This window comes from Columba livia, chromosome 16, assembly GCF_036013475.1.
Source record: "Columba livia isolate bColLiv1 breed racing homer chromosome 16, bColLiv1.pat.W.v2, whole genome shotgun sequence".
Lineage (NCBI taxonomy): Eukaryota > Metazoa > Chordata > Aves > Columbiformes > Columbidae > Columba > Columba livia.
The window spans coordinates 5,833,075-5,845,543 of record NC_088617.1 but is presented as its reverse complement, the minus strand read 5'-3'; the positions used below and the strand labels follow the sequence as shown (position 1 = coordinate 5,845,543).

The window sequence follows — 12,469 nt, the reverse complement described above, 5'->3', positions numbered from 1 at the left end:
TTACCATTTGCCGCCATGTAATTAAAAATCAGTATTTCCGTATGACTGGACAGTCCTTATCTGGTAAATTACTGGTGTGATGAACAAGGGGTTTTCCAGAGGCACAAGAGTTTCACAGACAGGTCCGCAGCTTCGGGAACACCATACATGTGACCCCGGGGCAACCGGGTCGTGGCGGGGGGCCGGGCCGGGCCGGGCCAGGCCGGGATGGGGACAAGGGCAGGCCGGGGATGGGGACAAGGGCAGGCCGGGGATGGGGACAAGGGCAGGCCGGGATGGGGACAAGGGCAGGCCGGGATGGGGACGGGGACACGGGCAGGCCGGTCCTGCTGCTGCCGCCGCGTGGCCTCGGGCCGGAGCCGGGAGACGCCGCCGGCACGCGGGATGTCATTGATGTGGGCGTGGCTACCGGCTCCGCCAATAGCCGGCGAGCCCGCCGGCGGGGTGGGCGGAGCTACAACCATAGCAACGCGGTAGATTTTCCCGCCCCCTAGCAACCGCATGCCCCCTCTCGGCTCAGTCCCGAGCCGGCGAGCGGCGCTCGCTACAACCGCCGTGACGTGTGTGTGACGTCAGCGCGTAGCGTGCGAGTGACGTGGTCCCGGGCAGGCGGGCGGGGCCGGTTTGAACGCGGAGGCGACGGGGCCGGAGCGGGGCAGGTAACGGGCCGGGGCGGCGCGGGGGCGGCGGGGCCGTGGGCGGTCGGCGGCGCTGGCCCGGGGCTGGGCTCGGGCAGCGGTCGGGCCGGGCGGAGCGGGCAGGCCCCGGGTGGGCTGCGAGGGGACTGGCGTGAGGCCTGCAGGGCCGGGCCGCGCCTGTCCCGGGCGCGCCCCTCTGCGGGCGGGGAGCCGGGCAGCCGCGGGGCCCGGCGGAGCGGCTGCTGTGGCGGCCGGGGGAAGGCACAGGAGTTGCGGCGGGGCCGGGCCTGCCCGGCGGCAGCTATACCGGGACTCTGCGGCCGCTCCGCTTTGTGCCGGCGGGTCTGGGCGGGGAGTGGCCGCTCGGGGCTGCTCTCCCCGAGGGAGCAGGAAGTGTCCGGGCTGGCGGGTGAGGGGCCGGGTGACCCGCCGCAGCTGCGATTCCTGCCATCGGAGTTTCCCGGGAGTGCCTCGGTGTTCGTTTGCCTTCCCACAAGTGTGAAGCCGCGTCCTGTCCCGCTGTGCTTCCCCGCCGCGTGTGCGCTGGGCTCTTGTGTCTGCAGCCCCGGGAGCATGTCCTGACACAAGCGATGGAAACCTGGAGGAGCATTGCCGTTGGTGGTACTCATGCCTTTGCTTGTGTCTTTCAGAAAATGGCAGTTAATGTGTATTCTACTTCAGTGACTAGCGATAACTTGAGTCGACATGACATGCTGGCTTGGATCAACGAGTCTCTGCAGCTGACGCTGACAAAGATCGAACAGCTGTGCTCAGGTAAGGGTGCTCAGCGGGGGGATTCCAGATTTGGTGTGCGCCCTCGTTCTGCCAGGGTACAGCTGCACTGTGTGAACCGGCTGTGCTGGCCCTCTGCAGCCACGTCGGCTTAATTCCTGCTATGAACAGATTCACCGTCAATAACCAGATTATGTCAGGCATAATCTGGTTGTGGTTACATTTTTATTGAAGTGGTTGTTAGTAACGTAAGCATAATGAAAAGGCACGTTCTCTGACTCAGTGCAGTGTAGAGGCAATAAGAAAGAATGGGGGTTAATGTGGAGAAAAGCAGCAAATGATAGCTCCCAAGTAGCAAGTGATAGGACAAGAGGAAATGGCCTTAAGTTGTGCCAGGGGAGGTTTAGATTGGATATTAGGAAAAAATTCTTATCAGAAAGGGCTGTTGGACATTGGAACAGGCTGCCCAGGGCAGTGGTGGAGTCACCATCCCTGGAGGGGTTTAAAAGGTGTTTAGATGAGGTTCTTAGGGACGTGGTTAAGTGCTAGAGTTAGGTTATGGTGGGACTCGATGATCCTGAGGGTCTCTTCCAACTGAAATGGTTCTATTATTCTTTGTGTTTTCCAGCGAGGAATTAAGTGCTCAGTCTTGAGGGACAGAGCAAGTTGTGAAAGTGCAGTAACTAGCATAAGAAAATGTGGTTTCTTATGGAAGAGAACTGCCAGGAGATCTGGGAGGTGGGGCAGGAGGAGGGCAACTGGTGACTCTTGAGTTCAGCTGCAGGACTTTACAAACCCTTGTGGGCAAGGAGTGTGTTGGGCTTTGCCAGTCCAGACGGATCTCGGCCAGAGCTGTAGGCAGGAAAGGGGAAGTGATTGTGATAGCAAAATGGAGCCAAAGGTCATCACAGGGAGGAGACTGTGTGTGTGGGAGGAGGCTTCTAGAAATGAATAAAAATAATAGTCTGTGGAGTAAGAGCTGAAAAAAATCCAAGGCTAAAAATGCAACCTAGGTAAAAGATGGTGATTTGGATAACAGCAGCAAGCAGGTGGAAGAGACTGGTGGAAAGTGGAAGTGTAGACCATACAGTGAGTTTGAGATAGGGTGTTGCTCACAGAATAAGAGACATGGAAAGTGGAGGTGCAATAAAAGGAAGAATATATTTAAAATAAGTTTGGGGCTGTCAGTACAGCCGGTGGCTGAGTCCACGGAAGAAACATTCACAAAGATTACAGAGAAGCAGAGGACTTACAATAGACATCTGACAGGTATCTCTTGTGGCTTTTGTCTACTGAGATGATGGAGAAAAACTAAGTGTGAAAGGAGCTAAAGCTCTACAGCCACAGAAGGGAAATGATGACCCTTGGCTGCTTTCAGATAAGCAGCTTAAAAACCTGTCGTGTGCAGCGCTGATTCATGCGGCTGAGAAGTTTTGCTCAGAATCGGTGAGTCTTGCTCTGCCTCCAAGAAGTGAGGATAATTAATACCAGCTCTGCAGAATTTTAGCTCACCTGTTGTCAGGAGAAGGTTGGGAGCTGTTGATGTGGTATGTGCTGAGTAACGCCCCTTTCCTGTGTCTGCAAAAATACTTGGTGCCTGTGCAGGCGTGGAAGCGGCTTTCGCTGCCTGTCACAGTCATGTGCAAACGGGAGTTTCCAGGCTTGCTGTGCTCCCTCTGGCAAGGGCAGTGGTGACAGCAGCGAGTTGAGGCTGCATAAACACACTACAGACGACCCTTGGCTTATGCTGTGATGCTTGTGCTTTTTATGGTGTTTGTTGTTTGGATTACCCAGAGTTGGCAGAAGCCTTCTTTCTGGCTGGTCATGTTTTTGAGCTGGCCTTTGGAGTTCTTCAGCAAGTGAACTGCAGGGCAGTGGAGATCAAACAGCAAGATCTTTTTATTTATTTGCACCAGTGGATGATCTCCTAGTAGCAGGTGAAAGTGGGAGCCCTAAAGACCTGCAAAATATATTGATAAAGGTGAACAATACAGGACTTTGTGTTACCTGTGGTTGAGATGAATGGACTGGTTGAGGGCAACACCGCACTGTGTCACTTCTTGGCCTCTGGATATCTCACAAAAGCTGTTTTAGCTTAAGGGTCCCATGACTTTCCGGCCATATTGGTGGGGGAGTAATGCTCAGAATGTTGGGTGTGTATTTTCAGCAGCACACAGTTGTGTATCATCACTTCAGAATGAGGTTATTGTTTAAAAATATCTTTTTTATTGGGTGTGTATATTCTACAAAAGCTAATATTTTGAGGTGATTGTCTGCTCTTTGTGGCTGAGCTGAATCCCTCTTCTGCTCTTATTACAGTAAGAGCTGAATTGAAGGACATGAAGGATTTAAAATTAATGGAAGGAAACACTCTTATTTCAGTTATTTGATTAAAGCTTGATTTAAATTAATCCACCTTGTTTTGGCCTCTTACCTTTGAGGGCACCTTGCATTGTGTATAGGTTCTGTTTGTAGTAAGTAACTCTGTCGCTATTTTAATAATGATTAAAAATAACTTTCAGAATAATTATTTTTCTATTTCTGTCATTGTTGGTAAGAGATTACTTGCTTGCTGGATACATGTAACATCTCGGATTTGTTCTGATATCTGTGAAGAAAGTCAAATTACTCATTGGATTTTGTCTTTTTTCTTGGAATTATGGAGGCGGGATTGTTCTTGTTCATAAGAGTTTGAGTCATGAGACTGAGAGTTGGTTCTGCAGCTCGGTTAAGCTGAGTGACGGCTGTGCTGCACCAAACAGGAGACCAGAGGCTCCCGTTCTCTTGCTTTTGTTGCCTCTAGGGGATGGTGGAGCTGAGAAATGGGTCAGGTCAACATGCTGATGTGACTGAAATGGTACTTGGGTGGGCTGGTGAGCTCTATCATCCCAGGATTTGTGTTCCTTTTCTTTTGGCAGGTGCTGCATACTGTCAGTTTATGGACATGCTCTTCCCAGGTTCTGTAGCGCTCAAGAAAGTGAAGTTTCAAGCAAAATTGGAACACGAGTACATTCAAAACTTCAAGGTTCTACAAGCAGGTTTTAAGCGAATGGGTGTGGACAAAGTAAGCTGGGTTGTAACTGATTCTCTGTGCTCTTGATATCAAAGTAGATGGAACATGCTTTTGAATTTAGAGCTGAATAAAACTGGGAACAGAGTTTGCTTTTGGTTTGTAAATCTCAAAATGTTTGGTTTTGGTTTGCACTGGGGTCCTCACTGGGTTTAGGACAATATCTGCTTCACTCCAGCCGTGGCTGGGCTTTTGGTTCTTAGTGATGAGATGAATTTTTCCATTTTAGTTCTGTGCAACTTCTGTAGGGCACACTACTCCCAAAATTTCTGTGAGATAAGGTTGAGTTGCGCTCCCTGTTTGCACCATCTTTGGACCAGGTGTGTTCCATCACCTCCTTTTGTGCTGGTTCTCAGGATCTCAAATTCCTCTTTACAAGCGTTTGTAATGTTAACTTGGTCAAAATCAGATCTGTGAAAAAACTTTCAGATCAAAAGGCAGTGATGCTTATGGAAGGTTGATTTTGTAGGTAACACTTGGGGTGAACGCAGCTGTGTTGATGCATTTTCCCGGCTTTAAGAGGCAGCTCGTGCCGTTGGTTGCGGCTGCAGCTCACACTTGGCCGCCGGCTTCCCAACTCACAGCCTGCGGACAGAACTTCACTGTCTGCTGCATCTTTTTAATAATCTGCACTCCTCATCCCGGAGAAACTGTAATTGTTGTCTGCTAAAAAGGTGAATGTTTAGATCCTGTAACAGCTCTGTGTGTTGCCAGACCCTGAACTGGTCAGCACTTCAGATTCATGAAAACCAGAGCCAGCTTCATGTGTACAGAGACAACTTTGGTGTTGAAACTTGGTGTAGCAGAAACCTTGCTGCAAAATTATTTAAAATTATTTAGACCCTCACAGTGGAAGGATGGTTTGTTTTTAATTCCAGTTAGCAAAAATCCTACTATTTGACATACAGTTATATTAACGGATTTTCTCTAGATTGGACAAAGAAATACGTTTGCATATCATAGTGCAATAATTTAAAAACTTCTTTTATATAAAAAGAGACAGAGCGGTTCTCTACCCTTAATATGAATTTGACTTTCTTTTTTTCCAGATAATTCCCGTGGACAAACTAGTGAAAGGAAAATTTCAGGACAACTTTGAGTTTGTTCAGTGGTTCAAAAAATTTTTCGATGCAAACTACGATGGGAAAGAATATGATCCTGTTGCTGCTCGACAAGGCCAGGAGACAGTAGTGCCAAACCTTGTTGCTCCTGTTGTGAACAAACCCAAGAAATCTCTCAGTTCTGGCAGTGCAGGTAGAGAAAACAGTTAAAAGATTATCTAGACTATTAAAAACTCTGGGGAAATAAGACTGGGTTGCTGTTTCAAATCAATGTATGAAATTCTGGTGTTTTGGCCCTTGTTTCAGAGATGCTGGCTCTAAACTGTGTCTCATCCTGTAGCACCCAGTTATCAGGGAGCTACAGGAAGAACAATCGTCTCTAAAAGAGAAAATGGCAAGGATTGGTGCCAACATGTGCCAAAAATCCCCAAAAATGGTGATGTCACATGGAGTCAAGAAGGAAGGAATCTTACATGCCCAAGCGTGTTTGGAAGGGGAATAGGATGTTCATGGGAGAAAGAAAGATGTTCCAGGAGGAACTAACACTGACTTGATCTTGCAGCCCCACAGAGGCCCATGGTGACGCAGAGAACCGCAGGGACCCCCAAGTCTGGGACTGGAATGGTCAAAAAGGCAGCAGGAGATGATGAGTCGGCGGGACTGATTGAGCAGGTGTGTTCCCCAGAACAGGCCTGTCCGCTGACCTGCGCTTGGAGATCTGTGTGCAGGTTTTATTTTATTAACAATGGCATAAATTAACTGCATCAGGCAGATGGAAGAAAGTGATGTGAATTTAGTCATCTTGTTTCACATCACCGAATCAGAAGCCTTCCTTGTTGTGGCCTTGCTGTCCTGCTGGGAGCGAACCCCCTTTTGCAGTCTGCGAGGATGCAGACATTTAAACCTCGCGTGTGCCATGTCACATGTAGTGTTAAGTGTTTCCACAGCTGTGCTGCAGCATCGCAGCATTCCGGCCGAGCTCCGAGCAGCTGCTGCTCTGCTGAAATGCTGAATGGAGCGCAACTGAAACCACCATCAGTGTGAAAGTTGTCTTGCAAGAATGTGCTAGTGGATAAAGCCGCAGGCAGTTAGCGTTTTACCTATTTCATGTAATCAGCCTTTAGAATTTCCAAGTGGCGTTCCATGTGTTGGACTGGGTGTTTGTTGTGGCAATAGATTGTAACGTAAGAAATAGACCTTCTCCTCCTCCGAGCCCCGCTTCCCCCATCTCGGTTACTTCTGAAGTGCTTTGCATATTCACACTGTTCTGAGAAATCTGAGACCCTGCCTTTCCAATAGATACCACTGAATTCTGTCTCTGGTGGATAACTCATTATTGATTTCTTTGGCAGATCAATGTATTGAAACTTACTGTTGAAGATCTGGAGAAGGAGAGAGACTTCTACTTTGGCAAACTGAGGAACATTGAACTGATCTGCCAGGAGAATGAAGGGGAGAATGACCCAGTGTTGCAGAGGATTGTGGAAATTCTTTATGCCACAGATGTAAGTAATCTGGTATAAGCTGTAACGCATAGTTCCTCCCTCCCCTTGTAACTGGAAGCTGGTTTGCTTTCCAGAGCTCCCTCAATTTTTCTTCTTTCTTTAGGTTTATGGCCTAGCTTTTTCCTGTAGTAAAGAAACAGATAATATAATTGTAGTCAGGCAGCAAAGTTAGCCTTTCCTGAAGAGTGTGTAACAAATAGATCAAAGATGAGGAAAATAACTTTTCTGGTTATTGTTTATCTATCTATCTATTGTTATCCATCTGGTTATCCATCTTGATGCTGTAGATGGTGACTTGAGGGTATCTATCCTCAGTAAAAGGGGAAAAAAACAAAGAAAACAACCAACCTACAGAGTAGCCAGGAACTGGTTTGCCATCAGATTTTCATTAAAACCCTTGTTTTGTTGTCCTTCAGGAAGGCTTTGTGATACCTGACGAAGGAGCACCGCAGGAGGAACAAGAAGAGTATTAACAGGCCACATACTGTACCAGCAGAGCAGCAACATCAGAATTCTTTGCCCCAGATCATGTGCTTAACTGTAAAATACTCCACTTTATTCTTAGAGGACTCACTGGTTTCTTTTCATAAGCAAAAAAAAGTACCTCTTCTTAAAGTGCACTTTGCGGAAGTTTCACTTGGACAGTGGGTTGAGTTGGGAGCTCTTTCTCACTTTGTAGCAGAGCAGTATTCACATCCACGGGGGAGATGGAGGGAGCAGGAGCCTGAATATTTGGAACTTGGTGCAGAATGGTTTGCTGGTAAAACACTGGTTTGTGGGGAGAATTTTTATGTCCAAGGTGGTGGTGTAGAGAAATGAAAGACTCCGACTCACAGAAAGATTGAGTTAATGTGAAATTGCAGCACAGAAATTATAATAAAATGCCTTAAGAGTATTTAAAATATGCTTCCATATGCCAAATTGAAGTGATGTGACAGGAGATTTTATGTGCGTCACGTTGGGGTAGGTGCCCGTTAACCTCGCACGGCGATCTCACTGTGTCAGCAAGTGCTCAAAGGGGCTGTTAAAACAAAACTCCATTCCTGGGAAAGCTGCTTACTAAGTGATTAGTTCTCAATGAAATGGGCCTTAACGTTGCCTGTCACAAGATTAGAGGGAGTATGAACAGCTGAGACACATAAATTACATTGAAGAGTGCTAAAGCCTTTTTCTACGGCGTTGTGGCTAATGACTTTGCGAAAATGTACTGTGTTTTCTGTAAGAAAAACAACATTTAAAAATGCAACAAGAAAAGCAAACATCATCCAGTCCTACTGCCTAAAATGTCCTTCAGAAGTAATTTTCCCTCCTGGCTCTTGATACTATTTGTCCTGTTTCTTTTTCTATATTCTGCTCTCTCCTGTGTCCTGTTCTCTTTCCCATACCAAGGAATGCTGATCAAACCCTCAGCTCTAACAGGACTTGCACTGTGTGACTATCACAGGATGAAAATTAACTGAGGACATGAGGATGATGCTTTTTGTCTCTTTTTTTTTTTTCCTTTTTTTAAATTTTTCCTTTTGAACCAGGGCATATCTAATCATAATTCTTGCCAGTTCAGTAGTCTGGGGTAAAAACTAAAAAATGCTGGCTAACAGAGTTAATGATATTGCAGAAAATACAGTACTGAGACTAACTTAAATATTAATATTTAAAGTACTTTCCATAACTGTCCTTTTTTGCTGTCATGCTCCTCATTACTGTTGTGTTTGGCAAGACCCGCAAGACTTCTGATCCCCGTCACTACTGAGACTGATTGGTCCTGTTGTGCTTGTATCCATTTGTTTCTGGTGGTAGCTTGTCCTGAAATGTGTGTAGGAGAGCATTTTATGGTAATTGTTGTGTAGTGCATGAATATTTGTGGAATTCCGAGAAAAACCCGAATTCAGTGAATGCCAAAAATGCAAGTACTAGCCATTGTTTGAAATCGCAGTGGTGCTATTTCTCTTGTGGCCTTTCAGACTTTTGTTGCCCTATAGCTCCATTTTACTGAGAAACCATATTTGACTTGGATTTTTCTTGACAGGGTTTTTCTATTTTAAGCAGTTTCTAAATAAAGTTCTGTATTTCAAGAGTGCCACGTCTGCTGGAGTCTCTCGTGCTTTCAGGTGCGGTGAAGCCGAAGCCCGTGATGGTTTTCGTGGTGAAGCTCGCAGGACCCGGACTGTCGGCTCCCTGGTCCCGGTGATGCTGAAGCTCCTCAGGGTGCACTGGGGAAGGCGGCGCTTGAGTTTTGGTTGGTTCTCATTTCCCCTCTCATAAGCAGATGAAATGTGAGTGTTTTGTTGGTGTCCTACGGGCGTGAAAGCCGGGATGGATATCAGAATGACTTGAAGCGTTTTAAAGCTGGTCAGACACTGGTTATTTGTTACAATCAGGCCGTTCCCTGCCCTGTCAGCAGTCTGAGCAGGCTGGCTGAGCTGAGCTGGGTTTAAGTGTGTCTTTCAGGTGAGCTCAGGTGTTACCGGCACAAACGTGTGCACAGACCAGCATCTCCAGAGGTGTTGTGGCGTGTGACCCTGTGCAGGGTGTCCCTGTGGGCTCTGTCCTGCAGAACATCCTCCCTGTGCTAACGAGTCCTCTTTGCTGTCATTGCTGGTGTAAACCTGTGTGGGACTGTGCAGGTGTAGGCGTAGGACAGAGGTTGTGATGCACATAAAATCTTCTTCACCGTTTCTTACTTGCTTTCAGGTCAGAAGCATATTTTTTTCATCTCTAAACATTCCATTGTTCCAGCAACTCAAAGCAAAAGATGGCAATAGCATGTGCTAAATTGGGGTGGCTGCTCTTTGCAGCCAGTTGTGTGCTGGGACCTGGTTGCTTCAGGTTTCTCTTGGAGCAGATGGTGTGTGGAGCACCCAGGTCTGCAGAGGGCTTGTGGTAGGTTGGTTTTGATCTTTGCTAGCGAAGGAAGCAAAGGTGATTTTGTGCTGAGGGCACGGGGAGTCACAGATAGTGCTGGTGAGACTGAGCGTGGGGACCCGTTATAAACTGAACAGAAACTCCAGTCTTGGCAGTCAAATGGTGCTGAGATTTCCAATTGGTGAAATCACTTCTTTGCTACCAAGATGAGCTATAAAGAGAATGTGGAAGAACTCACGTAGGCAACTTCTGATCATGTTTTAGATATCTTGGCATAATCTGTTTTTTAATGTCATTTGGGGAAGAAAATAACAATAAGCCCAACTCAAACCCATAGGCTTAACATAGCTACTCTGTCACACTGGTACAGTATTTGCTGTTACGTGTTAAATGCTCACCTGCTGGAACAACCTTTTAGTATCTTAGTTCTATCAGATTTTTGAAAAACAAACAGAATGGAAGAAGCAGAAGCTCACACCTCCTTTCTGTACCAACATGTCTTACTTGCAGGTGGACTTGTGGATGTTTTTTTAACTTTTCTTGTTCAATTTTTTTAAGAATTCCTGGTTTGCAATGACAATTCTTACTGTAACTGTTAAAAGCCTTCAAATAAAGGCCAGAAACCTCCTTGCTGTGTGTGATGTCAGTATTTAATGTGCCTGCTCGAGCACTCGGTCACCTCATAGCCCGTGTAAAGTGTCGGTTTGCGGGAACGTGCACGTCCTTCAGGAGTGGGAGATTTTCTCTCTCAGAACATCCATCCAAGGACAAGGCTGGAATCTGCTTCTTGCAAGTAACCAGTTTCTGTTCTGTTTGAATATATTCTTTGTTTTATTGTCTGCTTTGGCCTTCTGTACAACTCCATTAAACTTAACAGAGGCGTCATTACCAGCGCGTCCAACACTGCATGCTTGTGAATCACAGTTGAAACAGCCATGGATGCTCTGGGTTAGACATATGCGAAGCCCCAGTGCCATCAGCACATTGTTAGTCCTGTGTTGCAGGATCTCACTGCAGACCTGGCAACAAATTCTTTGGTATCTGTGACAAGAGCTGTGAGGGGATGTTTTGCCTTGTTGAAGAGGCAGCCGTGACCCGGCCGTGCGTGGCTGCTGTGTCTCCAAACGGGTGATGGGCTGCTTTCCAGCAGGACTGTGGTCAGACGCTGTCCCTGGGGTGCAAACTGATGCTGTTCTGGGCTCCGCTCTGGCCCATGGAGCCGATTCCACTCAGCACTGGGGTGGCTGCTCTGTGCAACGTGCTCCCAAGGGTCCATTCTCCACCTCCCATGGCCGGTCCCCTCCACTCCCTCCTGTTTGCTGCTTCCCCTCACACTCACATTTTACTGTCTGTGTTCACTGGGCTCTTTCTTTCCTGAAGAAGCAGAAACGGGGCACTAGACTGAACAGACCCTTCTGAACGCGAGATGCGTTGAGGCTTAAAGCACCATGTCATTAACTGAAATCTTTCCTCTTTTGCAGGCGCTCCGTGGGAACTGGTGCCATGAGATAAAGTTCATTCCTGAACCTGAGCTTGTTGTCTCCTGCTCAGCAGCTGATAAGGCAGCGACGCTGCTCCGCTGCCTTTGAAACACCACGGGCCAGCTCCGGTAAGACAGGTCCCTGCCGCCGGTCTGTAATTTATCCATTGCACAACGGCATCAGGCAGCACTGCTGGGATTTTAGCATTCCCTTCCCTGCAGATCGAACATACTGGTACCAGACTTTGAGGTGCTGGGAAACATGAGTTGGGGAGAAAATGTGGAAGCGGCTCACTTTATGATTTGGCTTTTTAACCTACAAATAAATAAAGCATTTGATGGTTGTTTTAGACTGTGTGAGGCCAGCTCCCGCAGAGCAGGAGGGTGGTAGGGTAGGCCAGGCCCTGTCTGAGGGAACACTGCAGGAAGTATTGCCCTTTGCTGGCGATCCTTCTGCTCCACCACCTCCCTCAGCCTTCGCTTTACCTTTCAAGGCCTGTTTCTTGCAAATATTACTCAACTTTCCCACCATCTGAATTCCCCTTCTCCTTTTCTTCCCACCTCTTTAGTTTTTCATTCACACTCCTTGATTGCGTCTCCTCTTTACATGCGTCTCATTCCTCTCCTCGTTACTGTTTCTCACTTTTTCTCTCTCTGGCTCCACGTTCTCCCACCCCCTTCCCTGCTCTCAGAACACATTTACTCTGACAGCAATTTGCCATCTCCTGAAAGCTAATGGGGTACAACAGAAAGCCCCAGAGTTGCTATTCAGCATGCTGGCCATTGTCCAGACAGGTTTCTGTGTCTGGTCTCCTATAAAGTCAGGAGACATCTGACAATTTTTATCTCCAGCTGTACAGCTCATGCTGTTTTCCTCACCCTCGGCGATCCCCGTGTCCTCCCTGGTTTCCATGTCTGGGTCATGATCTGTGCTGCAGCAGCACAGACTGAGTAGTGGCTGCTGGAAACTGTGGGTCTGCAACTGCGGTTCTGCCCATCCGAACAATTCTGCCGTAACAAAAGACGTGGAGGTGAAATTACCATGTCCAAGGGTTGAGGCGCCAGCCACTGAGATTTTAAACCTCTTTGGTTTTGATGCTGGTGGATAGGGTAACGTTGAG

General features: G+C 47.5%; 1 protein-coding gene across 1 annotated transcript; it reads left to right on the top strand.

Moving 5' to 3' along the window:
• Nucleotides 1–447: 447 nt before the first annotated feature.
• MAPRE1 (microtubule associated protein RP/EB family member 1) lies at nt 448–10,495 on the top strand. The gene is made up of 7 exons (XM_065032114.1): nt 448–659; nt 1,289–1,412; nt 4,289–4,434; nt 5,490–5,694; nt 6,064–6,173; nt 6,854–7,006; nt 7,423–10,495. Exons 2-7 carry the CDS (start codon nt 1,292–1,294, stop codon nt 7,477–7,479), a joined length of 792 nt encoding a protein of 263 aa, XP_064888186.1. The 5' UTR covers nt 448–659; nt 1,289–1,291; the 3' UTR covers nt 7,480–10,495.
• Nucleotides 10,496–12,469: the final 1,974 nt, after the last annotated feature.

Excerpts from the sequence above, each read along its gene's own strand:
- MAPRE1 (XM_065032114.1), top strand. The coding sequence starts at position 1,292 with ATGGCAGTTAATGTGTATTCTACTTCAGTGACTAGCGATAACTTGAGT. Across the intron at positions 4,435-5,489 it reads AGCGAATGGGTGTGGACAAA|ATAATTCCCGTGGACAAACT; the intron begins GTAAGCTGGGTT and ends CTTTTTTTCCAG. Across the intron at positions 7,007-7,422 it reads AAATTCTTTATGCCACAGAT|GAAGGCTTTGTGATACCTGA; the intron begins GTAAGTAATCTG and ends GTTGTCCTTCAG.